The sequence below is a fragment of the Phycodurus eques genome, chromosome 2 (genome assembly GCF_024500275.1).
Source record: "Phycodurus eques isolate BA_2022a chromosome 2, UOR_Pequ_1.1, whole genome shotgun sequence".
Classification (NCBI taxonomy): Eukaryota; Metazoa; Chordata; class Actinopteri; order Syngnathiformes; family Syngnathidae; genus Phycodurus; species Phycodurus eques.
Genome location: NC_084526.1, coordinates 27534174 through 27561951, shown reverse-complemented (window position 1 = coordinate 27561951; position 27778 = coordinate 27534174). Strand labels below are relative to the sequence as shown.

Below are 27778 nucleotides of genomic sequence, written 5' to 3'. Positions count from 1 at the left end.
GTATTTTATGTAACACATGTCGGGGTATAGACAGATGACCCCTGTAACCTCGATCCACAAATTATACCATATCATCCTTCAAGTCAGAATGAAATGTCCTCTTTGGGAAATAAAAACAAGAGTAAAAATATACTGTTAGACTGTTAGGCTTCTTGATTTTATTTGGCTTTGTTGGTTTGCTCCTTTCTCCATCAAGTTTCTAATTGTATTATTAGCGTAAAGAGACTGAAGGGTAAAATTTGTCTTTTTTCCCCTGCATGTTTTTGTCTGTTTTGTTATGTTATTATTTGCATCTTTGTGTTGATAAATTTACATACAGTCATGATAGAAATGAATGTGATATTAATTTTAGGCTTTCAAAGGATTGATTTGAACCGTATTTTATCCTTAATGGAATGATTATACAATGAGTATTAAAAAAATCGGTCTACAAGTTTGAATTCTTATAGAATTTTTTCTAATACACACGATCAAATATGCATAGATCCCCACTAATATTAGTTAAATCTGACTGATCAAGTTTAACCTTGACCAGAAACTTTTTGTAGCCAACACGATTTTGTCATGATTCTGACTAAATATTTGACCACTCAACTTGGCAGAAAGTTCATTTAAATCAGTCAGTTTTCGGTACCCCGTACTCCCGAAGCACCCCCCACAGGACTCCCCGAGGGACACGGTTGAACCCCTTCTCCAAGTCCACAAAACACATGTAGACTGGTTGGGCAAACTCCCATGCACCCTCGAGGACCCTGCCGAGGGTGTAGAGCTGGTCCACTGTTTCACGGCCAGGACGAAAACCACACTGCTCCTCCTGGATCTGAGATTCAACTACCCTCCTCTCCAGCACCCCTGAATAGACCTTACCAGGGAGGCTGAGGAGTGTGATCCCCCTGTAGTTGGAACACACCCTCCGGTCCCCCTTCTTAAAAATGGGGACCAGTCCACCAGTCCAGAGGCACTGTCCCCAATGTCCACGCGATGTTGTAGAGGCGTGTAAACCAGGACATCCAGAGCCTTTAGGAACTCTAGGCGAATCTCATCCACCACCGGGGCCTTGCCCCCGAAGAGCTTTTTAACCAGCTCGGTGATCTCAAACCCAGAGATAGGAGAGCCCGCCTCAGAGAACCCAGACTCTGCTTCCTCATGGGAATGCGTGTCGGTGGAATTGAGGAGGTCTTCGAAGTATTCTCCCCACCGACTCACAACATCCCGTGTCGAGGTCAGCAGCGCCCCATCCCCACTATACACAGGCGGCCGCCTCAGCAATGAAGGCGCGGAACATGGTCCACTCGGACTCTATGTCCCCGGCTCCCCCGGAACTGCTGTTTGGTGCATAGGCACAAACAACAGTCAGGACCCGTCCCTCCAACCGAAGGCGGAGGGAGACTATCCTCTCGTCCACCAGGGTGAACCCCAACATACAGGCGCCGAGCAATAAGTATAGCCACACTTGCTCGGCGCCTCTCACCGTGGGCAACTCCAGAGTGGAAGAGAGTCCAACTCCTCTCAAGATGACTGGTACCAGAGCCCAAGCTGTGTGTGGAGGTGAGTCTGACTATATTTAGTCGGAACTTCTCGACCTCACACACCACCTTGGGCTCCTTCCCTGCTAGAAAGGTGACATTCCATGTCCCGAGAGCCAGCTTCAGTGGCCGGGGATCGGATCGCCAAGGTCTCCGCCTTCGGCCACCGCCAGCTCGCACTGCACCCGACCCCTATGGCCCCTCCCACAGGTGGTGAGCCCATGGGAAGGGGGACCCATGTTACCCTTTCGGGTACCATAATTTTTTTCCATTTTTTTTTTTCATTGGTTTGTTTTCAAATGATTCTGTTGGCCCACAATTATTATTACTTTGGTCAGTTTCAAGTAATTTTAGTGAACATTTGTCAGTTTATATATTGCTATATATATATATATATATATAAATGAACAAAGTTCCTCCAGACTTGTTGCTCCCTGCGCAAGCTTTTTGTATAGCCTAATCTACTAGACATCTTTGCGCTGTATCGCGTGGAAGGTTTGATGTGGCGAGAAACCCGCTTGTAAATCATCCATATTGGATGAGACATGCAGCAGATGAGCCTGGGCCCTCCAGTCAGACCTGGCATTAATTAAATATCAATTGGCCCAGCTTCCATACCTTATTTCATGGCACATTCACACCTTCTCTGGGAATATTAAAGTAAAGTTAAAATGAAGGTGGTGGCCTTGCAGTTTCTTATCATTTGCAGCACAGTTCAGCCAAGTCATCGTGGTCCTGACACTGGAATTTCTGACTTGATTTCAATTAAGGGCATGGATCAAAACATGGCATTGTTGTGCTGATTGAGATGAGGTTTTAGTGAAATTAATAGTGCTAGATGCTACTCAGTTATATTAATAAATATGTCAATTGTAGAAAATAGGATCATTGTTTGAGTCAAAGTTAACTATTTGCACATTTCCCAACCATCTATCCATTTTCTTCCGCTTATCTGGGATCGGGTCATGGGGGCAGCAGCTTATGCAGGAAAGCCCAGACTTCCCTCTCCCCAGCCACTTCGTCCAGCTCTTCCGGGGGAATGCCGAAGCATTCCCTGGCCAGCCAGGAGACATAGCCTCTCCAACGTGTCCTGAGTCGTCCACAGGGCCTCCTTCCAGTGGAATGTGCCTGGAACACCTCACCAGGGAAGCGTCCAGGGGGCATCCTAACCAGATGCGCGGGGCACCTCATCTGGCTCCTCTTGATGCAGAGGAGCAGAGGCTCGACTCTGAGTCCCTCCCGAATGACCGAGCTTCTCACCCTATCTCTAAGGGAGAGCCCAACACCCTCTGGATGAAACTCATTTTGGCCGCTTGTATCCGTGAGCTTGTTCTTTCGACCCACTGCTCGTGACCATAGGTGAGAGACAGGCATTTCCCAGGACTCAAAAGTTAAAGGTGCCTTCCCAATCTGTACACGTGTCACAAATTCTTCAGCTTTGATCAGTAGTACAATGTGCAGTTCCAGCTCCCAGGTCAAGACTCATATTATGTCGTGTCTGTGCAATTTTATCTCCCTCCACCAGTCACATACAATACATTATAATATCACTATTGACAAAATGTTTGTTGTTTTGAATTGTCCATTAAATTATTATCAATAACAGATATAAAACATTCTTACTGGTAGCGTGGAACTTTGTTTATCAGACTATTAACCACAGCAGGAATAACAGCAAAACACTAAATCACAGAACATAACAACAATTATGAATAACAAATGGACGATGCTCAGTACCACTAACCCCAACACATGTTGGATGCTATAAACTGTCATAAAATTGCCTGCATTAAACCTGAACTCCATCAGTATACTTGACGTAAAACGTGATAAGAAAAAACAACAACACTTAAGGGTACACAGTATATATTCGGATATATATTTGAACGTACATTTTACTGTATTTGTGCTGAGGTTCAAAACATCCCGAGTTCGGCAACATCAGCCATAGTTGTCCACAGAGCTGACAAGTAAATGCCATAAAGTATCATGAGGGATTGCTCCTACAGCTATTCTTCCATTTGGCAATTACTGAATACACACAAGCGGCACAGTGGAAACCTGGTTAGCACATCTGCCTCACAGTTCAGAAGACCGGGGTTCAAATCCCGGCCCCGCCAGTGTGGGGTTTGCATATTCTCCCTGTGCCTTGGTGGGTTTTCTCTGGGCACTCCGATTTCCTTCCACATCCCAAAAACATGCGTGGTAGGTTGATTGAAGACTCTAAATTGCCCGTAAGTGTGAATGTGAGTGCGAATGGTTGTTTGTTTCTATGTGCCCTGCGATTGGCTGGCGACCAGTTCAGGGTGTACCCCGCCTCCCACCCGAAGATAGCTGGGATAGGCTCCAGCAGCCCGTGACCCGAGTGAGGATAAGCGGTAAAGAAAATGGATGGATGGATACACACATTATTTATAGCAGTTGTGTTAATCCTGTTGTCAATGAGTTGTGGTTGTGTTGCAGCTAAATGCTGTTTTATTTGAGTTTGCTTTGTAAGAGATGCCCTCTTGGTGCTTTAAGGGCGGGTGGCTTTGATTTAACTGTCTCAACTCTAATCCTTTTTCACTGGTATGATTTAGAACTGTAAACGCTGGCCGATAGAGCTTCCAATTGTTATTTCTTCATTTGTATCTTTTTAAAATTTGCACTCATACTTTCAGGAATTCCATATCCACAATTTACTCTATAGACACGGATTGATAGATCTGGGAACTAGCTGGCCACACAGAGAGACTGAACTTAACAAAGTGGCAGTTGGGGAAAGATTCAAACCGGCAGCAGTGGTATGACTATACTGGCTGAGAGGAACAAGGGCAGTGGTGCAAAGTGAAGCTCCATCTTCATCGCCAAACTATTACGTGCATTATTGCACGGAAAACAACTTTATTCATCAAAGACGTAGGATACAACATGCGTCATGTGTTATAACATTTGTTGCAGTATTGCATAGGGCGTATGCTACAAGGGTGTGGAAATTAGACTTTAAACCAATCTGATCGCCGTTATCGGTATTGGCCGATAATTAGCATTTTATGCTGATCGGCTGATTGGCTTTCATGTCATAAGTCGCCGATCCGATCAATGACGTCATCGATCGGCTCCGCACAAGACATTTAACTCCACGTCTTCGTCGCGTATGAATCAAAAAACTAGTTTATTTTTAGCCTTGTATTGCTGTGCAGTACTGTAACTATCTGTTGGCCAATAAAGTTTTTTCAAAGTTCAAAGTTTAGAAGACACTGGTGAGGCCAGCAATGATGTACGTATTAGAGACAGTGGCACTGAAGAGACAACAGGAAGCAGAGCGAGAGGTGGCAGAAATGAAGATATTGAGGTTCTCTGTAGGAGTGACCAGGTTGGATAGGATTAGAAATGAGCTCATGTTTTGGAGACAAAGTTAGAGAGAGCATACTTGAATGGTTTGGACACATCCAGAGGACAGAGAGCGAGTATAAAAGTAGAAAGATGAACAGGATGGAGTTGCCAGGCAAGAGAGCTAGAGGAAGACTAAAGAGAATGTTGATAAATGTAGTGAGGAAAGACATAAGGGCAGTTGGTGTTAGAGAGGAGAATGCATGAGGTAGGCTTACATGGAAAAGGATGATGCGCTATGGCTACCCCTAACGGGACAAGCGGAAAGGAAAAGACGATTTATGTAAGAAAATCTTTAGTAAATCGTTAAAACTAGGTAGAAAATAGCAAAAACAGCGGAGGAGGCATAGCAGCTTGCCAGCAGTCCCTACAATGATATGTTGTACTGTATTACATATGTGCAGAGTGAAAAGCTTTGCTTTTTAACTTGCATTAGTTATCATAATACATAATAAATCGTTGCGTACCGGTTCAAATGTGAAAGGTACCCATTCCTAGTCAAAATATATTTTAACAGGAAACCTGTCTGTGGCACAAAAAAGGTTGGGGACAGCTGCGATACAAAAATAAATCCATGCATCAATCCATCCATCCATCTTCCGTTCCGCTTATCCTCACTAGGGTCGCGGGCGTGCTGGAAACTATCCCAGCTATCTTCGGGCGGGAGGCGGGGTACACCCTGAACTGGTCGCCAGCCAATCGCAGGGCACATAGAAACAAACAAACATTCGCACTCTCATTCACACCATCCATCCATGCATCCATTTTGGGAGCCGCTTCACACCTACAGGCAATTTAGTCTCCAATTCATGCATGTTTTTTGGATGTGGGAGGAAACCGGAGTGCCCGGAGAAAACCCACGCAGGCATTGGGAGAACTTTCAAACTCCACACACTCCACGGGATTTGAACCCCAGTCCTCAGAACTGTGAGACAGATGTGCTCACCAGTCGTCCACCGTGCCGCCACAAGAATAAATATGTTGAAAAATACAAATATATCCTAAAATAATGTCAAGAAAAATTTTATCAGATCAGAAGTGCATTTCTAAAACAAATGGGGGTTGTAAGGGAAGAGATTCTGAAAATATTGTATGGCACAAGTAAACGTCCAGAGAAAAGTGTAATTTAAACGAGGAAGACATGTTGAGAATTATTTATTGTTAGTTGTAGTCCTTCCTTCTAGCCTTACTGCTAGATATAGTGTATCCTTTAAAGTAGACCCATAATACTTTATATATTTGGCTACTGGCATTCATTGAAGTAGATGCTGATCTACCGTCTCTTCACAGACATTTTATAGAAAGTCAGCAGCCCTATTCACCTTGGAGTCCCTTTGATGATGTCGAAGGGATTGTCCTAATCCTGAGAGGAAAGGCTGGAGGGTAATATATCCTTACTGAGGGGAGAAGCCACTTAATGGATCACGAAGTTAATCAACTACTGGGAGAACCAGATTGAGCTTCAGGAATGGGTTAAGCCATTAGACTGACGTCGTTTTGGGACAGACACGTGTACATGCACAAACACACTCTGTTCTTCCCTTATGCCTAATTACCATTTTAAAACATTTCAATGTATTCTAAGTGTGGTGAGATTCAGACCGAGAATCAACCTTTTTTAAACACCTGCTATTTATGTGTACTTAGGGTTTTGAGGTGCTTGTAAGTGAAGGATGTCCTTAGAGTGGTTGCCTTGCTATGTCAAGATAAGCAAGCAAATTCAAATCCTGATTTGTTTTCACAGAGGGAGGATTTGAAAATAATTTCAAGAATGACTCCAGAGATGTGTGACTTTTTTTCTATGAATCTTTAAGTATATTACCCTCCGTGCATACCTGCTCACATAGTCTGATGCCACACTGACAAAGAGCAGTGATAATGCACGTATCGCTGTGATTAAGCGTCGTCCTCTTCGGCACAGAGATGTCTCCATGTCCGCATTTAAATGAAATGAGAGGAGCTGCTTTGGACAATATTGAAGTTGGCTGCGGTCACGCCCACAGCAGCGCAGACATCCCTCTTTTAAATGTGCTGATGTGCGGTGGTCCACGAAATTACCAACATTGTGCCTAACCTGCCTTCGCGTCGTGTCGAATTTACGCCAGTCACAAAAAATAGAGCTCATAGTGTACACTCATTGCATGACTTTGTTAGCCTTTGACTGTGTCTTTGTCACATCCATGTCATTTAGCTTGAAGTTAGATAGAGATTTAATTGGTTGTTACCAAAAATAGTTTATTAATCCAACAAAATTGTGCCTTCTTTGGGACGATATTCCAGAATTTAATGAATCAATCGACAATACAAATATACATTCCACTTCACAGCTGTTGGGGGAGCTAAATACATGCAGTTCTTTCCTGCTTCTAATTTAAATAACCTGAGTAAAAAAGGACATGTAGACACACCAGTTGGTTTATTTTATTTTTTTAACCTCCTGGCTCACTAGCAGCTTCTGGCAGTTCTTCATTCTTACCATGGAGAGGAGCTATGAGTGGCTTAATCAACCATAAGCAATTCCACAGCTGGTCTGATAAATTTGGGCCATGCCTGTTGCTGTATGATCCCAGGAAAAAAACCTCAGAGCCGCCCATGTTTATTAAAGGTTAATGGAAGGTTAATAAGAAAGAGATCAGAATACATTTAGAAACTTTATTATGAAAACTGTTTTCTCAAAAGAGTTACATCATAACTGGGTAGGATAGTGATCATGCTAAAGAGCAATAATTTCCTTGCCCATCAAATGAAAGTGTTTTTATTTTATTTATGAGACTGACAAATTTGTGATCAAGGTCTTTCATAAAAATCTCATGATGTTTTTGCTCTCGAGTTTGATTAGGTTTTTTGTTTTTTCAATTATTTTTATCAACACCTTTTGCAATGTGTTTTGCTGTCTGCATGTGTTATTATGGGCAGAATCAACTCGACTGAGGTACACCATGCTGAGCCCAGCGTCCAACCATCTCATCTCGACTGCAGTTGGAAATTTTACATAGTACTGAAGTCTTACAGTAAAATAGTAACTTATGTTCAGGCAACAGTCCCCTTACAGAATATTAAACCATCCATCCATCCATTTTCTGAGCCCGGAGAAAACCCACGCAGGCACGGGGAGAACATGCAAACTCCACACAGGCGGGGCCGGGGATTGAACCCCAGTCCTCAGAACTGTAAGGCTGACGCTCTAACCAGTCGTCCACCGTACCGCCTAAAACTAATCAATTTTATTTATTTATTTATTTATTTATTTTTGAAAATATTTACTCATTTTTAATTTGATGCCTGCAATGTGTTCTGGAAAAAGCTGGTACAAGGGCAAGTTTACCACTGTGTTACATGTGTTCCTTTAACAACACTAAATCAGCACTTTGGAACTGAGGACACTAATTGTTGAAGCTTTGTAGGTAGAATTCTTTGCCATTCACACCTTATGTACAACTTCAGTTGCTCAACAGTCCAGGGTCTCCTTTGTCGTATTTTGCGCTTCACAATGTGCCACACATTTTCAATGGAAGACGGGTATGGAATGGCAGGCCAGTCAAGTACTCGCACTATTTTACTACAAAGCCACACTGTTGGAACACATGCAGAATGTGTCTTGGCATTTTATTGGTGAAATCAGCAGGGATGTCCCTGAAAAAGACCTTACTTGGATGGCTGCATATGTTGCTCCAAAACCTGTATGTACATTTCAGCATTATTAGTGCCTTCGCAGATGTGCAAGTTACCCATGCCATGGACACTAACAAACCCCCATACCATCAAAGATGCTTTCTTTGCGCTGATAACAATCAGGATAGTCCTTTGCCTCTTTGGCCCGGAGGACACAACGTCCATGGTTTCAAAAAACAATTTGTAATGTGGATTCATCAGACCACAGCACACTTTTCCACTTTATGTCAGTCCATCTCAGATGAGGTTGGGCCCAGAGAAGCCAGCGGCGTTAGTGGTTGTTGTTATGTTTTTTTTTTCCCTTTGCATGGTAGAGTTTTAACTTGCATTAATAGATGTAGCAACGAATTGTGTTAAGTGACAATGCTTTTCTGAAGTGTTCCTGAGTCCATGTGGCAATATCCTTAACACAATGATGCCGGTTTTAAATGTAGTGCTGCCTGAGGGATTGAAGGTCATGGGCATTCAATATTGGTTTTCGGCCTTGCCACTTTACATGAAGCGATTTCTCTCAAAACTCTGAATCTTTTGATGCTATTACGAATCGAAGATAAAGAAATCCCCAAATTCCTTCCAATTGGACATTGAGAAATTTTTTTCTTAAACTGTTGGATTATTTGCTCACACAGCTGTACACAAAGTGCTGAAATCACCCAACCTTGCTGAGCCTTTCGAGGATGCTCCATTTATACCCAATCCTTAACTTTCCCAGTCTTTTGTTGCCCCTGTCCCATCTTTTTGGAATGTTTTGCAGGCATTAATTCAAAATTAGAGAATATTTGCAAAAAAATAAATGTACTTTCATTAAACTAACACATTTTCAGTTTGAACATTAAATATCTTGTCTTTGTAGTGTATTTAATTGAACATAGGTTGAAAAGGATTTGTAAATAATTATATTCTGTTTTTATTTACGTTTTACACAACGTCCCAATGTCATTGGAATTAGGGTTTGTAATTATTTATGCTAACGACATCAACTATTTTAAAATTTAGAGAAAACATAAAGTCATAAATGACAGCAAACCGAAGGAAGTATAAAGTGCCTAAAGTTATACAAGGTCAATAGCTAAACCAGACACAGAGTTATTTGACGACTCATCTAAACCAGTCACCTTGAATCAGGGCAGTCTGCCTTCTGACTGATTTAATTTAACTTTTGCAGCTAAAGGATTTCAAATGTCCGGCTCTAATTTTCTAATATGATTTAAATTGTTGTCCAAATATACCAATGTAACATAGTTTTGTTATTAATAACTTTTGAGCAACTACTACACATGGAAAATTCAAATTTTTCCCATATAGCAAAACAAACGGGAGGGGGTGGGGCAATGTCTGCCAAGTTACTGTATAAAAGTCATGATCAAAACAATTTCATTAATATTGTAACAGACGAATTCAGAAAGCGTTAACAAAAGGAGAATCTTGTGAATGTTTAATGCACAGCTCCTTTCTCCAAAGTAAAACAAAAATACTCATAACAGGCCTGATCAGATGGATGCATGCTGCTCACATCAAAGCCGTCTTTCTCCACTTTCTACCTTTTTTGTTAGTCCTCACAAAAGTTCATCCAAAAAGCCAAATAGACATGAACAGCAGAAGGTCATTCCGCTCTGTCACAGCTTTCACAAATCCGTGTCGCTATGGGTAGAAGAATCAAGGGATGTCTTCGTGTCTGAGTGCGTGCTCGAATAAAAGAAGATTAAAAGTGATTGAAATATGTTTTTTTGCAAATGTTAATCTAAATGTTGCAGTTTCAGATGATGAGGTGGGATTTTGTGATTAATTTTTGTCATCTGGTTTAATATTGGCAGCACGGTGGGCGACTGGTTAGAGCGTCAGCCTCACAGTTCTGAGGACCCGGGTTCAATCCCCGGCCCTGCCTGTGTGGAGTTTGCATGTTCTCCCCGTGCCTGCGTGGGTTTTCTCCGGGCACTCCGGTTTCCTCCCACATCCCAAAAACATGCATTAATTGGAGACTTGAAATTGCCCGTAGGCATGACTCTGAGTGCGAATGGTTGTTTGTTTCTATGTGCCCTGCGATTGGCTGGCAACCAGTTCAGGGTGTACCCCGCCTCCTGCCCGATGACAGCTGGGATTGGCTCCAGCACGCCCGCGACCCTAGTGAGGAGAAGCGGCTCAGAAAATTGATGGATGGATGGATTAGTTTTAACATTCAATATCTTGTCATTGTAGTATATTCAAATGAATATAGGTCAAAACAGATTTGCAAATCATTGTATTATTATTGTATATTGTATTATATTGTATTATTATATAGGTGATAAGATATCAACATGTAATATTAGTCACAAACCTATGAACAGTGCCTTTGTTCTTGGCACAAACTCTCAGTTGATGAAACCAATATTAAGCAACATTCTTGCTCTCTTAAAAAGAAAACTTCAAAGAAAACTGTCATGACAAAACAGCATCAAAAAAGCAGTAGTTCATGAATGTTGTCACATACTAATAACAAATGTGAAAGATTATACGCTCACAAGACACTTATTACTGTAGATGTACTAACTCATCTGCCTGATCCAACAAATCTGCCTTTACGGATAGAATAATGCTGTTCTTGAGAATAGTTTTTAATTGACAACATGGTTTTATTTGTTGTCTGCAGTAGAACATCATACTGAGAGGTGTTATCAATATTTGGGTTAATCTGTTACACTATGAGTCACTGATGGTGTAGTGGTACACTTGCCTGACTTTGGTGCGGGCAGCGGGGGTTCAGTTCCCACTCAGTGACGGTGCGAATGTTAGTGCGAATGGTTGTCCGTGTCTATATGTGCCCTGCGACTGACTGCCGACCAATTCAGGGTGTAGTCCGCCTTTCGCCCGAAGTCAGGTGGGATAGGCTCCAGCGCCCTGCGACACTAACCAGGATAAGCGGTGTTGAAAATGGATGGATGGATATTCCACTATGAGAGGTGTGAAATCTTAACAGCTCTATATAACAGCCCTCAGTGTGATGCAATGCAGCAAAGCCAAGTAGTACCACATTAATAAATATTATCTTTGTAAAAGATGAATTTTTGGACACAGCTCTCGTATTGAATGTCATTGGATGCATCTGATGTACCGGATATTGAGTGTATATATTGGAAACGCGCCACACAATAAGCCGTGCACCAAACAAATCCCTAACAAATGGAAATATTTCTGGCTTGACCAAAAATAGATAGCAACTCACAATATCCTAACATAACATAGGAATATACCTCCTCTGCCTGAGTGTACATAGAGCTGCTAATTATTTTCTATAGGCAGCACGGCTGGTTGTGTCTTGGAGGGGCTATCAAGCATAGAGGTTATTGTTACCGTTTGAAAAAACCCAGCTTCAGATAGCTTTTCTCTTCATGCATCACTCCCTCACATTCAGCTGATGCACACACCAATCTGTTACTGCTGTACAGTAAATGTATATGAGTAGGCCTGTCACGATGACAAATTTTTAAGACGATATACTGTCCCAAAAACTATCACAATAAACGATATTGTTGATTTTTTAAAGCCTCTGAAATCATGAAAAACAAGGCCCAGCCTTAATATTTTTTATTATGTTATTTGTTTTGCCTTTAAATCATTATTATTATTATTTTTAATAATTATTATTATTATAATTATGCTTCTTATTATTGTTGTTGTTATTATAATTTCCTTTCTTGTTTTGCTATTAAATTGGTTTTTTTTTACTCTGTGATATGGATCCCCTGGGTCTGAAATAAAGAATAAAGAGCCAGACCAGGCTGGTTTACATGGAGCCTTCCATTCCAATTCTAATTGGTTTAGAAGCCCAAACCAAAAGAAAATGCCCCGTATAAACACCTCAGTCATAATAAGCAGAGCAAATTGGAATGGAATTTCATTCGGTTTCACAGGGGTGGAATATTCCTTTTGCCAAATCAGATGTAAACTTGCGGCATGTATACCGTCATTCAGAATAGAGCCAGGAAAAGCTGTCTGTGTATGTTCGTCTCGAAGTAAATGCGCGGTGATGTCATTGTTTAAGCACGCTGTAAATATGACGGCTCTCGACAGAGCTCGTATGTGACGCAGAGCTTGTTTTTAACTCCTTATAAGTTGTTTTTAGCAAGCATTTTTTTTATATATATAAAAATAAATACAATCCCAACTACTGTGCTGAATAGACGACGGACCTCCATCTTGATGTTTGACGTGACGTTCATGACGAAGTGCGCATGTCACACGGCTGTTCCGAGTAGTACACATGTATACATCCAATCAGAATAGATCCTCTTACATAAACAGTTGACCAGAGATCTTCAAACAGAATTATTTCAATAGGAATGACAACAAAGTCTCCATGTAAACCTGGCTACTGTGTGGTTGGGCCGCTGAAGACGAGCCCTTCACCTGTCAATCAAATATATGTTGATGTTTGCTGTAGTCAACTATTGGCTGAATAACATGTGCCACTGAGGTTATGCTTAAAAAACTCACAACAACTAAGAGCGAAGCTCTAACGTTTCAAAAGACACAGCCACGGTGGAGCGAGCTGTTCAGCTGCTTAACTCATTAGCTAGTCATTAGCTCACGAGCTAGCTCGTTAGCTCGCGAACACAACAAAAACATAACTTTACCATAAGTGCCTTTGTTGTCTGAATCTAGGCGAATCTAGGGTGTGGAGTATTGGATGGCGTCATCATCCGCCATTGTTCCATGAGTTCACTAGCGACTAATGACAGACCCGTCCAATTGGCTCACTGTGTGAGCCGCATGTCGGCTCACCACAACAATTTATCGAGTCCGGAAAAACTATCGTATCCATGTATTTATCGAACGATAAGTCGATATAGTGATTATCGTGACATGCCTATATTTGAGGCACATCAAAAATATGACGTTTCTAAATTGACTCATATTGAAAAGGAGAAAAACTAAAGGATCATCCATCCATCCATTTTCCATAGCGCTTATCCTCACTAGAGTCGCTGCCGTGCTGGAGCCTATCCGAAGCCAATCGCAGGGCACATATCAACAAACAACCTTTCAGACTTACATTCACACCTATGGGAATTTTTAAGTCTTCAATTAATGAACCATGCAAGTTTTTGGAATATGGGAGGAAACCGGAGTACCAGGAGAAAACCCACGCAGCACAGGGAGAACATGCAAAGTCCACACAGTGAGGCTGGATTTGAACCTGGGACCTCTGAACGGTGAGGCAGCTGTGCTAAGGAGTCATCCACCGTGCTGCATGAAAGGATCATTCAAGGGCAAATTAATGGAACACTGCAATTCGCTAGGATTTTTTGGAGATAAACAGTTTGTTTGTTCTGCATTCTCTGAATGTCAAAGCCTAATGAAAATGGGCTGCCGTCTCCAGCACAGTTATTTTCAATTGTTCTGCCTGCACACAGACGTCCGTCTAAGTGGTCTCGGGTGGTTTCTTGCTATTGAGCATCTCTTCTCAGTTCTTCTTGTGCTCGGGTAAACAAAACAAATGAAGGAGAAATCTACTGGCTGAGAAGTAAGCACTTGTGTTTCTTGTTTACACTTATCCCGACTGCTGCTGTATGTTCAAATATGCCAAACTTGGCTTGGCCTTGTGTGATTAACTTTTTGTTTGTGAATATACACTTAGTGGACACGTCCTTAGATACACCTGCACATACATGTAATCTAATTAGGTAATTAAATGTTTGAAAAAAATAATAATACTCAGCTTTGAATGCCATTTTTTTAAACAATGTATTTATTACTGTAGTTGTAGTTTCCAGTGATGTAGTCTGCATCTGTAGTGGCTCATAATGAAAGCTGTTTTTAATATTTTATCCCCAAGATACTGCTGATCATAATTAGTACCTGAAGTGAATTGGCACCAGTGTACACACTTACTAACCACAAATTGAGGTACATCAGAACCATAATGGCATACAAGAGATTCTGCCTTCACAACGGAGCTGAGTAGAGTAGCCAAAATTTGCAACTCAAGTAGGAGTACTGTTACTTTTGAAAAATATGACTTCAGTAAAAGTATAAAGTAGTGAAACGGCACAATAGGCTCACCAGGCAGAGATGGCGTGACGAAGCTCTTCTTTTTCATAGTGTGTAAGGTGAACATAGATTGAATGTGAGGCCATTAGATCATAAATAAAGCTCAGTACGTACTGTACATCCAAGGTTCAATAGACAATCTGATTATACTTAAAAAAGAATCTTCATTAAATACTGCACCATATATAACAAAGTAAGAGTGCCGTAGCACTTAAAAATGTGAATCTAATTCAAGTGCTAATTAGCAGGTAAAATCCTTGAGCCGGTAAATGAAAGACAGCTTAATTCGATTTAATTTCAATTTAAATTTAAATCACAGTGCTAATATTCAATGACAAAAGCCACTTGAATGATAATACGTACAAATCCTATTCAGGGTTAGAATAGTTTTGGATTTTCCTTAATAGTTAGTTTTTATTTCATTTTGACTTTTTTTTTTTTTAATTCAGTTAGTTTTAATTACTGCGATTGGCTGGCAACCAGTTCAGGGTGTACCCCGCCTCCTGCCCGATGACAGCTGGGATAGGCTCCAGCACGCCCGCGACCCTAGTGAGGAGAAGCGGCTCAGAAAATGGATGGATGGATGGATGGATAGTTTTAATTAGTTTTTCGTTGTTGTTCATTAGTTTTGAATAGTTTAAGTATTAGTTGTAGTTTTTTATTGTCGAGTGTGGTATTTAAAAAAAAATCACGGTAAGTATTGTGTAAGAAAAACTCAACAAAGAAATACCATTTCAAGAAATTCATTAACTTACTAACAGATGAGCAACCATTCACAAATGAAATACAGGTACTGTATAACAGTCCACAGAATTTGAAGTGCAATAAGTGCAGTGCATAATACTGCTTCTACGGTTAGATTAGATGCATCACAACGTACAGTAAAAGCACTCATGAGACACATGCTATAGTATGGCGTTTAAAAAATTTTTTTTATATGTTTAACTTACAAAACAATTCAAGGTCCTAGTTTCATGTTTTCCTTCACTTGTTAAATTGCTAACTTCTCAAGTGGACTTTCAGATTTGTGACAGAAAGACAGCTATCTTGGTTTTATCTCCTTTATGAATGTGCATCCAGTGTTTTGTTTTGTTTTTTTGTTTTTTTTAGTCCAACATGCAAAGCTTTTCCTGTTTTCCTGCTGTTGCTGAAGTCGTGTTGTGAAAATGTCCTGTTATTGCAGTAGTTCAATCACCTGCTGTGTCAGCGAAACAAAATCCTTGTCTGCTTTTAAATCTCCCTTTCGTGGCAGGAAATAGCGACATTTTGACACTCTCGACAGTTGTCCGTTTATCAGAGTTTTTCCCAAAAGACAAATAACCGACGCGCGGGTTCCGTGAAGGTGCTAGCTAGTCGGTAGCTGTCTTAGCCATTTCCGTTAGCAACATGTAGCAACAAAAACAGCTTGGATGTAAAAGTTAGCTTCGCGGCAAAACTTGCGCTTGGTCTGGAGCAGTGAATAGGATGGTGCTGCCCGATCATGTCACTTCTAGGCGACGCACCGTAAGTGAACTACTGATCCCAAAGGACTTTTCGACCTGTTTGAATATAGACCTCCATATCCGGTCTATATTTAAAATCAATGCCGAAAGCTCATGTATGAAATTCATTTACAAAGACAAAAACAAAGGACTTTTTTGCTACAATTATTGTGAGTTTTAGTTAGTTTTGAAAACTTAAAATGTAATTCGTTAGTTAGTTTAAAAAAAAAATATCTCGTTATTTTATTTCGATAACGAAAATGTGTTTTCAATTTTTAGTTTTAGTTATTCATTTAGTTTTCATTTACTGTAATAACCTTGATCCTAATATACTGTAGATTTAAAAAAATATTTGGGACAAATATTATTAGCTCCAGCACTAAATCAACTACTGTGCAAATCCCATTCCTGACATTGGTGTTTAGAAACTACAAGCTGCAGCTATCGCTAACATACGATCACAAACAATTCAACTGACTCACTAGTTCCCTCTTCGTTTCGCTGGAGCCTATCCCAGCTATCATCGGGCAGGAGGGGGGGTACACCCTGAACTGGTTCCCAGCCAATCGTAGGGCACATACAAACAAACAACCATTCCCATTCACACCTATGGGCAATTTAGAGTCTCCAATTAATGCATGTTTTTGGGATGTGGGAGGAAACCGGAGTGTCCGGAGAAAACCCACGCAGGCACGGGGAGAACATGCAAACTCCACACAGGCGGGGCCGGGGATTGAACCCTGGTCCTCAGAACTGTGAGGCTGACGCTCTAACCAGTCGCCCACTGTGCCGCCCCGGTATTATTATTATTATTATTATTATTATTATTATTATTATTATTATTATTATTATTATTATTATTATTATTATTATTATTATTATTATCCATCCGTCCATTTTCCATACCGCTTATTCTCACCAGGGTGTGCTGTGGCCTATCCTATCCCAGCAATCTTCAGGCGAGAGGCGTGGTACACCCTGAACTGGTCGTCAGCCAATCGCAGTGCACATATAAACAAACAAACAATCATTCGCACTCACATTCACACCTACGGGCTATTTAGAGTCTTCGATTAACCTACCATGCATGTTTTTGGGATGTGGGAGGAAACCGGAGAGCCCGGAGAAAACCCACACAGGCACAGGGAGAACATGCAAATTCCACACAGGTGAGGCCGGATTTGAACCAGTCGTTCACCGTGCCGCCTATAATAATAATAATAATAATAATAATAATGTAATTTTGTATAATAATCATAATAGCGCTTTTGAAGAAACTCAGACGCTTTACAATTCCACATGTTATTCATTCACTACACAGTCACATATGATGGTGGTAAGCTATTTGTTTAGCCACAGCTGCCCTGGGGCAGTCTGATTGAAGCGCTGCTGCCATTCTGTGTCTACGGCCCCTCCGACCACCACCATACATCCAACCACATTCATTTATAGGCAGTGTGGGCGAAGTGTCTTGCCCAGGGACACAACGACGACATGCGCTTAGAAACACTCAAATCGGCGACCCTTCCACTTGCACCACATTCACTTACCCTCTGCACCAGGCTGCCCCAGAGCCAAGTAAGACTAGTGTTCCTTCTTAATACAAATACTTGAATATGAGTAAAAAGTTTGTTTCGTTGAATCTACTCTGGCAAATATTTTTTTCTCAAAGTTACTCAAATAAAGGTAACGGAGTAAATGTAATGTGTTAACCTCTGCTTTAAAGAGGCAATAATGCCCAAACTATTAGAGATACAGTATATTGTCACTATTAATAAGTATGTTTATTATCGCGTTAATTGTACAGTAGGAGTTGCTCCAAAACGTATTTCTTTGTTTGCACCACTATGTATCAAGCATTAGATAAAAGAGAAAAGTTGCTCTTTTTTTCTCTCCAGTGTGTCTCCAAATGTTAATACAATCCCACGCTGTAGCATAGCCAACGTCTTCATTCTTTCTCCTTGTTTTTGCAGTCACAAAACACATCATCCATTTTGTTATAATAAGACAGTGCTGGGGCAAGACAAACCTACTGATCATTCTACAAATAAGTGATAATAAAAAGTAAGATCACAGAAAGGTGGTGGGGGCTCAAAGGAGACTTTGAGGATTCAATTCTCGCAAACAAAGAGCCAAACACATGCATGCACACACACAAACGAGCGCACGGACACACACACATACACACACACAGGATTATAACACTTCTTAATCTTACCTGTGTAATCCTAATTTTAGTTGTTCACTCCAGACTGAAAAGATTTCTTTTAAGGTTGAGGGTTTATTTCAGGTTTATTTCTGGCACCAACAGTCTAATAATGCTGTCAAATAACACAAAAATCAATGTGGTTAAATTGTAGTGACGTCGTTCCCTCAGGCAGGAATCTTCAGCAAGCTTTACACAATGGTACCTTGACTTTACGAGTGACCCAATTGAGGAGGTATTCGAGATATGAGCCATCATCAGATATTGAATTTTTTATTTTTTGCTTTGACATGGAGGAAAACATTTTAAATATAAGCGCTAGATGGTGGCAACGAACCCAACTTAATTCACTTCTTAACAAGTAGCAGTTTGGCAGATAGTGAACAATTATTCAAAAAGAGGCTTCAAGCTGTCCCACTTGAGGTTTACTGTCAAACTAAACATAACACTATGAGAATTACATGTTGTGTATTTAAAACAGATAGGCTGGCAACCAGTTCAGGGTGTACCCCGCTGCCTGCCCGATGATAGCTGGGATAGGCTCCAACACGCCCGCGACCCTAGTGAGGAGAAGAGCCTCAGAAAATTGATGGATGGATGGATGTATTTAAAACAACCCGATTGTTTTGCCGTATAAATGTTTCTTATCTTAATGCAAACACACAAAGCAAAATGCCACAGACGGGCTAATAAATTGTGTCTATGTTGCCATGTTATAAACCTTTAAGATTCGTATATTTCAACACAAAGTGTCGCAACACATGCAGATGGACAATATAAAAATACTCAAGAGGAATATATTATTTATCGTCTGTGAAAAAACAACAAATTTTACTGTAGTTTACTGAGTCACTTGACACTTATTTGTGTCTATATGTCTGTATTATACTGCCCCTTGTTGGCCAAGGGTCACACACTAAAAGGAGTAATATGTGGGGCTAGAACAGATTAATAGTATTTCCATTCATTTCAATGGGGAAAGATGATTTGAGAGGGTTTTTCAAGGGATGTAGTTGTTGACTTGTGAAAATAAAAATATGGATCCAATTCAAACGGTTCTTCCAAAATGTACACTGAAAATGTATTTTAACTTGCTGGTGTCTGCTAAAATGCCTCCCTGCAGCAGTCAAAGTGATGATTATTAAATTAAGTTGGCATTCAGTGGCCCAACATACTGGCGCAGACCCGCTAAATATGGGAGAAGTCCGTGTACAAACAGTAACACTGACCCTCATATAACCACACAGAAGGAACTTTCCATCACTGTATGTGTTAACTGTTTTTTTCCTATGGCAGTTAGTGTGCTATTGATCCTTTGTGGTCCAGGTACTCAGGAATCAGCGACTATTGATTTCACTTCAGTTGTAAGCCTCTCTTTCTGACCTGTCTCTTCAGTTTGAGCCTCATTGTCCAGCCAAGCTTTTCAAACATCCTAACCATTCAACTGTGGGTTTGCTGCATTTATTTTCAAACAAACTTAAAGCTAACATTAGCTAGCAAGCTAAACAGATTCACTAATAATATAAGAGCATGTTAATACTTTTAATATACATGTATGAATTACTTTGTGATGTGAGAGCTATTGTACCATGTACGGTATCTGTTTAGCTGTGTGTTATGACACATTTGGCAATTATTTGGCTGGTACAAAAGAATGAGAATCTGATAAATGAATTAATAGAAAAGAAACATTGAATCTAATGTGTTTTGTCAACTTGGAGAAGGCATTCGACCGTGTCCCTCGGGGAGTCCTGTGGGGGGTGTTGCGGGAGTACGGGGTACCCCCTGATATGGGCTGTTCGGTCCCTGTACGACAGGTGTCAGAGTTTGGTCCGCATATCCGGCAGTAAGTCGGACTCGTTTCCGGTGAGGGTTGGACTCCGCCAAGGCTGCCCTTTGTCACTGATTCTGTTCATAACTTTTATGGAAGAGAATTTTTAGGCGCAGCCGAGGCGTAGAGGGGGTCCGGTTTGGTGGCCTCGGTATTGCATCTCTGCTTTTTACAGATGATGTGGTTCTGTTGGCTTCATCAAGCCGTGATCTCCAACTCTCACTGGAGCAATTCTCAACCGAGTGTGAAGCGGCTGGGATGAGAATCAGCACCTCCAAATCTGAGACCATGGCTCTCAGTCGGAAAAGGCTTGTGTGCTCTCTCCAGGTCGGGGATGCGATTCTGTCCCAAGTGGAGGAGTTCAAGTATCTTGGGGTCTTGTTCACTAGTGAGGGAAGAATGGAACGGGAGATCGACAGGCGGATCGGTGCAGCGTCTGCAGTGATGCGGACTTTGCGGTCCGTTGTGGTAAAGAAGGAGCGAAGTCAAAAGACGAAGCTCTTAATTTACCGGTTGATCTATGTTCCTACCCTCACCTATCGTCACGAGCTGTGGGTCGTGACCGAAAGAACAAGATCCCGGACACAAGCGGCCGAAATGAGTTTCCTCTGCAGGGTGTCCGGGCTCTTCCTTAGAGATAGGGTGAGAAGCTCGGTCATCCGGGAGGATTTCAAAGTAGAGCCGCTGCTCCTCCACATCGAGAGGAGCCAAATGAGGTGGCTGGGGCATCTGATTCGGGCACGTCCCATTGGGAGGAGACCCCGGGTACGACACAGGACACGCTGGAGAGACTACGTCTTTCACCTGGCCTGGGAATGCCTCGGGATCCCCCGGAAGAGCTGGATGAAGTGGCTGAGGAGAGGGAAGTATGGGCGTCCCTGCTAAATTATTACCATTAATACCATTAACCATTGGGCAGCCGTGCAAGACCCCGACTGGACCACCCGCCAACATCCCCGGGACTCACGGCTGTGGTGTCCTTGAGCAAGACACTGATACCCCGAAATGCTCCAGTGTGTTCCACTAACGTGTATGTGTTCACTGTGATGGGTTAAATGCAGAGAACAAATTTCGTGTACATGCATGCATGTTCATGACAATAAAAGGTGATTCTTCTTCTAAAGCTCTCGCGACCCGACCTTTGATAAGCGGTAGAAAATGGAATGATGGACATTTAATCTCAATGCTTGTTGCCATATTAGATGCTCTGGAGCTTTGGTAAAAAAAAAAAAAAAAGATAGATAGATAGAGAGATAGAGAGATAGAGAGATAGATAGATAGATAGATAGATAGATAGATAGATAGATAGATAGATAGATAGATAGACAGACAGACAGACAGACAGACAGACAGACAGACAGGATGTTCACTGCTCCTGTGTGTGATTTTCAGGCATCTGTGAGCTATATGCATTCCAGTAGCTGTCCTGGGGACTGCTTCACAGTGGATCAATAGGTTTTTAATTTCAGTCCACATCCAGATGCTGCAGTGATCAACTTTTATTGTTGTAATGGCAATTTATGTTATGGAATTATCCAAAATTCAAGAATCAACCCTTGAGGATGAACAAGATGAAATCTAAGGTGAAACATCAGTAGAAGTAAAGAGAACACTTTACTTGAGAGGGGTCTATGAATTTCCTCCCTACACACTTTAGGCTTCCAAAGAGGTGTAAACAGCAAGATTGATGTCAACAGCTCATGTGATGCAGTTGTCTCAACTCATATCTTTTGCTGGCAGGATGCAATTTAAAAACCATATATTAACTTAGTTGCTGAGCCGAGACAATGTAGGGGGGTGATAATGTTAAGAAGAAGCTGCTGCTGTCCTGATGTTGTTGTTGTTTTGTTTTTGAACAAATCATTGTTTTGCTCACCTCTGTAGTGTCTCTGCTAGACGTGTAAATTTAAGAAACCATCAAGAAATCGCTAAGAAAAAAAAAAATGTAAAACTACTTTAATTTCCTCAATTTCCTGGCACTGAGGTATCCAGGTCACCTCAGGGGATTGGCGTCCAAAGGTGCCCCTTAGCTCCATCAGGTCACTAGGCTGCAAGAAAGGGAACAAAGTCCCTAATAGACTTAAAAAGATTTTATCGGCCTCATCGGTATCGGTCGATAATTTGCATTTTATGCTGATCGGCTTTAATGTCAGAATTCGCCGATCTGATCAGTGACATCATTGATTGGCTCCACAAAAGCCATTTACTACACGTCGCCATCATGCACAGTATATCCATCCAACCATTTTCTGAGCCGCTTATCCTCACTAGGGTCGCGGGCATGCTCGAGCCTATCCCAGCTGTCATCGGGCAGGAGGCGGGGTACACCCTGAACTGGTTGCCAGCCAATCGCAGGGCACATACAAACAGACAACCATTCGCACTCACATGCACAGCTACGGGCAATTTAGAGTCTCCAATTTATGCATGTTTTTTGGGATGTGGGAGGAAACCGGAGTGCCCGGAGAAAACCCACGCAGGCACGGGGAGAACATGCAAACTCCACACAGGCGGGGACGGGGATTGAACCCGGGTCCTCAGAACTGTGAGGCTGACACTCTAACCAGTCGACCACCAGTGCCGCCATGCACAGTATATTTAAATTATTTTTTTAATATTTGTAGCCTTGTTGTGTGTCTTTTGACGTAGTACTGTAAATATCTGATGGCCAATAATGTCATTTAAAAAAAGAAAAAACATGCCGGCGGTTTGGGACAGACATGTCTGACACAGACAACACGTAATGCCCGGATCAGACAATAAGACAAATTTGCTCTTTCACGATTGCACTATGTCAAACTACTGCAATAAAATCTTGTATTCCGATACCACCGCATCCCGTTTTTTACGATCATTGGGCTTTATCTTGTCAACCTCAAATGCGACCGGATACACTCGTTACCTTGACAACAAGAGTGGATCGTGCCGACTATATTATGAGGACAAAATGGGGAAAAACGTGTGTTGGTGGTCACCGGTGCTCAGGACAGGAGAGGACGTTTGTTTTAAGGCTTGCTTGAGGTATGTTCACATGCTTTTAATACGATACGGCTTGCAACCTACGTATCGTAAAAAACGTTATGTAGCCTAGCAAGCTAGTGCTAGCACTAACGGTTGTATGTAAACATGCCGCCGTTCTGTCAAATCATGCTCTAAAGTTTCGGTGTGGGTGAAGTAATTTAATTACAATAAGCTAATTTACTTACAGTAAGTTAGCACCCATTATTTCTGACATGTTGTAATGTTGGTTTGACCTGACTGATTAGAATACACGATCTGACTAGAGCAGTGATTTTCAACCTTTATGGAGCCAAGGAACATATTTCACAATTGAAAAATCTCACGGCACACCAACAAACAAAAATGTCACAAAAAGTGGATACATTAATTACTGTATGTACTTCCTGCCATCTAATAGAAGACCATTCATTTGTTCTGTCTGTCACTATGCCTCACATAAATAGATTAGCAAAGATACATTATTTATTGTAAATATATATTTTTTGAGAAATTAAGTACACAAATATATACAGTAAATGAACAGGTAATTTAAATAGACACATTGCTCCATATTGTGATCGGATCGGTGATCGGTTATCGTTTTTTTAAACTCGCTGATTGGTGATCGGCCCCAAAAATCCTGATCATGTAAAGCCTAGTCCCTAATGGTACATTGCTGCTCGGAAGGATGTGTGAAGTATAAATGTAGTTACAACAGTGTGAATAAAATCCAAATGCATGCATTTGGACTCAATTTTTGGAATTGTATAAATAAATAGGAAAATAAATTGATTAAAACTTAAATATGTTAATTATTGTCATTTGTTGGTAATAGCACATAATAAAATAATCTTATTTGTACTCTCCTTTCAGTGAATCCTGATGTGTCCAGTGATCACAATCATCATCATCCACCTGTAAAGGATTACAAGGTGAAGGTCCCATCCAGGAGCATAAGACTGACTGGATCCATTGTTGTCACGATGATGCCTTGGTTACATGTGCTCCTGACACTATAATGGTTGAGGCATTCAACCTCAAACTTGATTCTAACCTTATTCATCAAAGGAAGACATACAGTATGACGCTGTGATATGGAATAGAGCACCAGTTTCATACAGTGCAGGACACAGGATTTTAAACAACGTGGAAACAGAAAGACATTGCCTCATATTCTCCTCCTTTCATTAATTGAAGATTATTTTGTAAAGTGCCAATTTAATCAATATTGATATTAACAATAACTATAGCATATCTTGTCAAATGTATTGATTTAACTGTATGTCTGCACACAAAATACATGGCCAGTAGATATACAAACACGCAGAAACATCCTTGCTGTTAATTGATGTCTACACAGTATAGGTTTATTTTAAATTTAGAAATAATCAGATTTTAGAGACTCTTTAAGATTGGTAATTTCAGAGTCAGTATAAGTGGCCAAATTCTATGCATTTTGCTTATAATTTACGGTAACCTTTTACCAGCACATTTTATATATACACTGTGTAATTGTTATATTTAAATTGTAAGGATGATGGCATGATGGAGGGAGAGAAAAGTGGAAATACATGTATTTATTTTTATTTTTAAAATAGATTTAGAAATAAATTAATTTCCGCAGTCTATCACACCCCAGGAGGGAGCCGTTAGATCCTGGAGTGTCTGGTAAAGAAATATCCAATATCTTCAGCCAGTTACTTGACTATACACACGTATGCAATATGTACTGTAGATTGTGAGCTGCTGGGATGTTTGCCTACAGAGAAACAGGAAATGATTTGTTTCACAAATGCCATGGATGTTGGGTGAAAGGCTGGGAGAATTTTGATGTACAGTATGAGACGTGCACTCTTTTGCTCACACTGGATGTCCAAGGGAGGATAAGTGACACAATAATAATAGGACAGAAAACACTGAGTAACATTATTAGCATCCAAAATGTCAATGATAACAGAAACATATTTTATATGTATATTAGCTGCTTTTGTTGGAGTGATAAAAAAAAATATTGTGCCCTTTTAATTTATGACTGTTGATTTATTTTTGTGTCCATTCAGCACTTTTATTCACCTGTAGACTCTTTATTACAGATTCTAATCCGCTCATTGTTTATTGATAGCCAAAGTGCAAAAACCCCTGTCTGTAGGATTTTTCTGACTGGGTGATTTCACTTTAAATGATAAAGCAACATGAAAGGCATCATATAATCAGTATTGCTAACACACAATATACAGTACCATGAAAAAGTATTGTCGTCGTCCCCCGCTCTCAAATTCTTATTTTCTTGCATTGTTTACCTACTTTAATATTTAAAATAATCAGAATCATCTTTATTTGCCAAGTATGCCAAAAACACACAAGGAATTTGTCTCTGGATAGTTGGAGCCACTTTAGTACGACAACAAACATTCAATTGACAGAGAATACTTTTGAGACATAAAAAGATAAAAACACAAGTCACCTCTCACAATTTAGAGCAGTTTGAAATGATTAATAGAACAATAGTCTGATACAGTGACTATTGGCGCAGAGACTTCAAGACATTTATGCAGTTTAAAGTGATAATTTGGAGCAGTGTCAATTGTGCAAATGATGCAGTTACTTCCCAAGAACATGAGTGGACAGTATTGCAAGTCCTCAAAGGTAGCTAGGCGGGTACCGACAATTTTTTTCAGCAGTTTTGATTGTCCGTTTCAGTCTGAGTTTGCCCTTTTTTGTGGCAGCACCAAACCAGACTGTGATGTATGAACACAGGACTGATTCGATGACTGCTGTGTAGAACTGCCTCAGCAGCTCCTGTGGCAGGCCTTGCTTCCTCTGAAGCCGCAGCAAGTACATTCTCTGCCTGGCCTTTTTGAGGATGGAGTTGATGTTGGTCTCCCACTTCAGGTCTTGAGAGACTGTTATTCCCAGGAACTTGAAGATCACGACGGTTGACACAGGACAGATGGACAGTGTGAGGGGCAGCTGTGGCGAAGGATGCCTACTGAAGTCCACAATCATCTCTACAGTCTTGAGCCTGTTCAGCTCCAGGTTGTGTCGGCCGCACCACAGCTCCAGCTGCTCCAATTACTTTGATGAGGCTGAAGACAGTGGTACCGTCTGCAAACTTCAGGAGTTTGACAGACGGGTGCATAAAGGTGCAGTCGTTCGTGTAGACAGAGAAGAGCAGCGGAGAGAGGACACTTCCTTGGGGTGCCCCGGTGCTGGTGGTGCGTGTAGATGAGGTGGTGTCCCCCAGCCTCACCTGCTGTGTCCTGCCCGTCAGGAAGCTGTAAATCCACTGGCAGATGCCAGGCGAGACGCTGAGCTGGAGAAGCTTGGAGGAGAGGATTTCGGGGATAATAGTGTTGAACGCAGAGCTGAAGTGCACAAACAGGATCCTCACGTAGGTCCCCGCGCCATCGAGGTGCAGTCCCATGTTGACTGTGTCATCCACAGACCTGTTTGCTCGGTAGGCAAACTGCAAGGGGCCAGCAGGGGACATGTGACACTCTTGAGATGGTCCAGCACAAGGCGTTCAAAGCACTTCATGACCACAGATGTCAGGGCCACGGGGCCTGTAGTCATTCAGACCTGAGATTGCAAGTTTCTTGGAAACTGGATGATGGTGTAGCGTTTGAATAAGGGTGGTACTTTACACAGTTACAGAGATCTATTGAAGATCTATGTGAAGACAGGAGCGAGCTGGTCCGCGCAGACTTTGAGGCAGGATGGGGACACAAGGTCTGGGCCTGCCACTTTGTTGATCTTTTGTTGTTTGAAGATACGTCTCATATCCTGTTCTTGGATGGTCAACGCAGGAGGGGGAGTCAGAGGTGTGATGGTGGTCGGTGGTGCGGCTCGGTGGGTGTGTGGTTTGAAAGTTTCCTTTTCTGCAGTAGAAGGTGTTAAAGTAGTCCTTTAGCTAGCTAGCTTTCAGCTAGTCCTTTATTGTTCTCTGCTTGGGGGGCTGTTCGCTTGTAATTGATTAGCGATTGTAATCCACGGCAGACTGATTTAGAGTCATTAGCGGTAAACTGTTTTTCTATCTTTTCTGTGTAATTTCTCTTAGCGATAATTTATTTAGTCAGCTGCTTTCTAGCGCAATTATGCAGGGCTCTATCCCCACTTCAATATGTATCCTCTTTAGCCTGGCGAAGTGGCTTTAGTTTGGCAGTGAACCACGGCTTGTTGTTATTGAATGTGTGAAATGTCTTTGTTGGTACACATACATCTTCACAGAAACTGATTTAGGATGTAACGGTGTCCCTATATTCATCCAAGGCTGCAAGTTGAAGTTTCAAAGACACTCCAGTCTAAGCAGTCTAAACAGCTTTGAAGTTTTATCTTTGCTCTCAATGCTTCAATCAGTCAAATGTAAATATCAGAAAAAGATATCCCAAGTAAATTGATTTGATTTATTAAGAAAAAAAACTATTCAAAGCTCCATTGAGTTTTGTGTAAAAGTCTTCTTATTTTCCTTTCGGCTTGTCCCTCTAGGGGTCGTCGCCACAGCGCGTCATCCTTTTCCATGTAAGCCTATCTCCTGCAACCTCCTCTCGAACACCAACTGCCCTCATGTCTTCCCTCACGAGATCCATCAATCTTATCTTTGGTCTTCCTCTAGCTCTCTTGCCTGGCAGCTCCATCCTCATCATCCTTCGACCAATATACC

The 27778-nt window shown here is 41.4% G+C and overlaps 1 protein-coding gene across 2 annotated transcripts in view; it reads left to right on the top strand.

The window, feature by feature from the left end:
- gpc5a (glypican 5a) overlaps positions 1-25131 on the top strand; it is a 185863-nt gene extending 160732 nt beyond the window's left edge. Inside the window, exon 9 of one of the 2 annotated variants that reach the window (XM_061702415.1) lies at positions 23992-25131. In XM_061702415.1, the coding sequence (XP_061558399.1) occupies positions 23992-24137 (146 nt within the window). In that variant the 3' untranslated portion in view covers positions 24138-25131. The remainder of the gene's footprint in view (positions 1-23991) is intronic. The other variant, XM_061702423.1, reaches the window with a different exon arrangement.
- The last annotated feature ends 2647 nt before the right edge of the window (positions 25132-27778 follow it).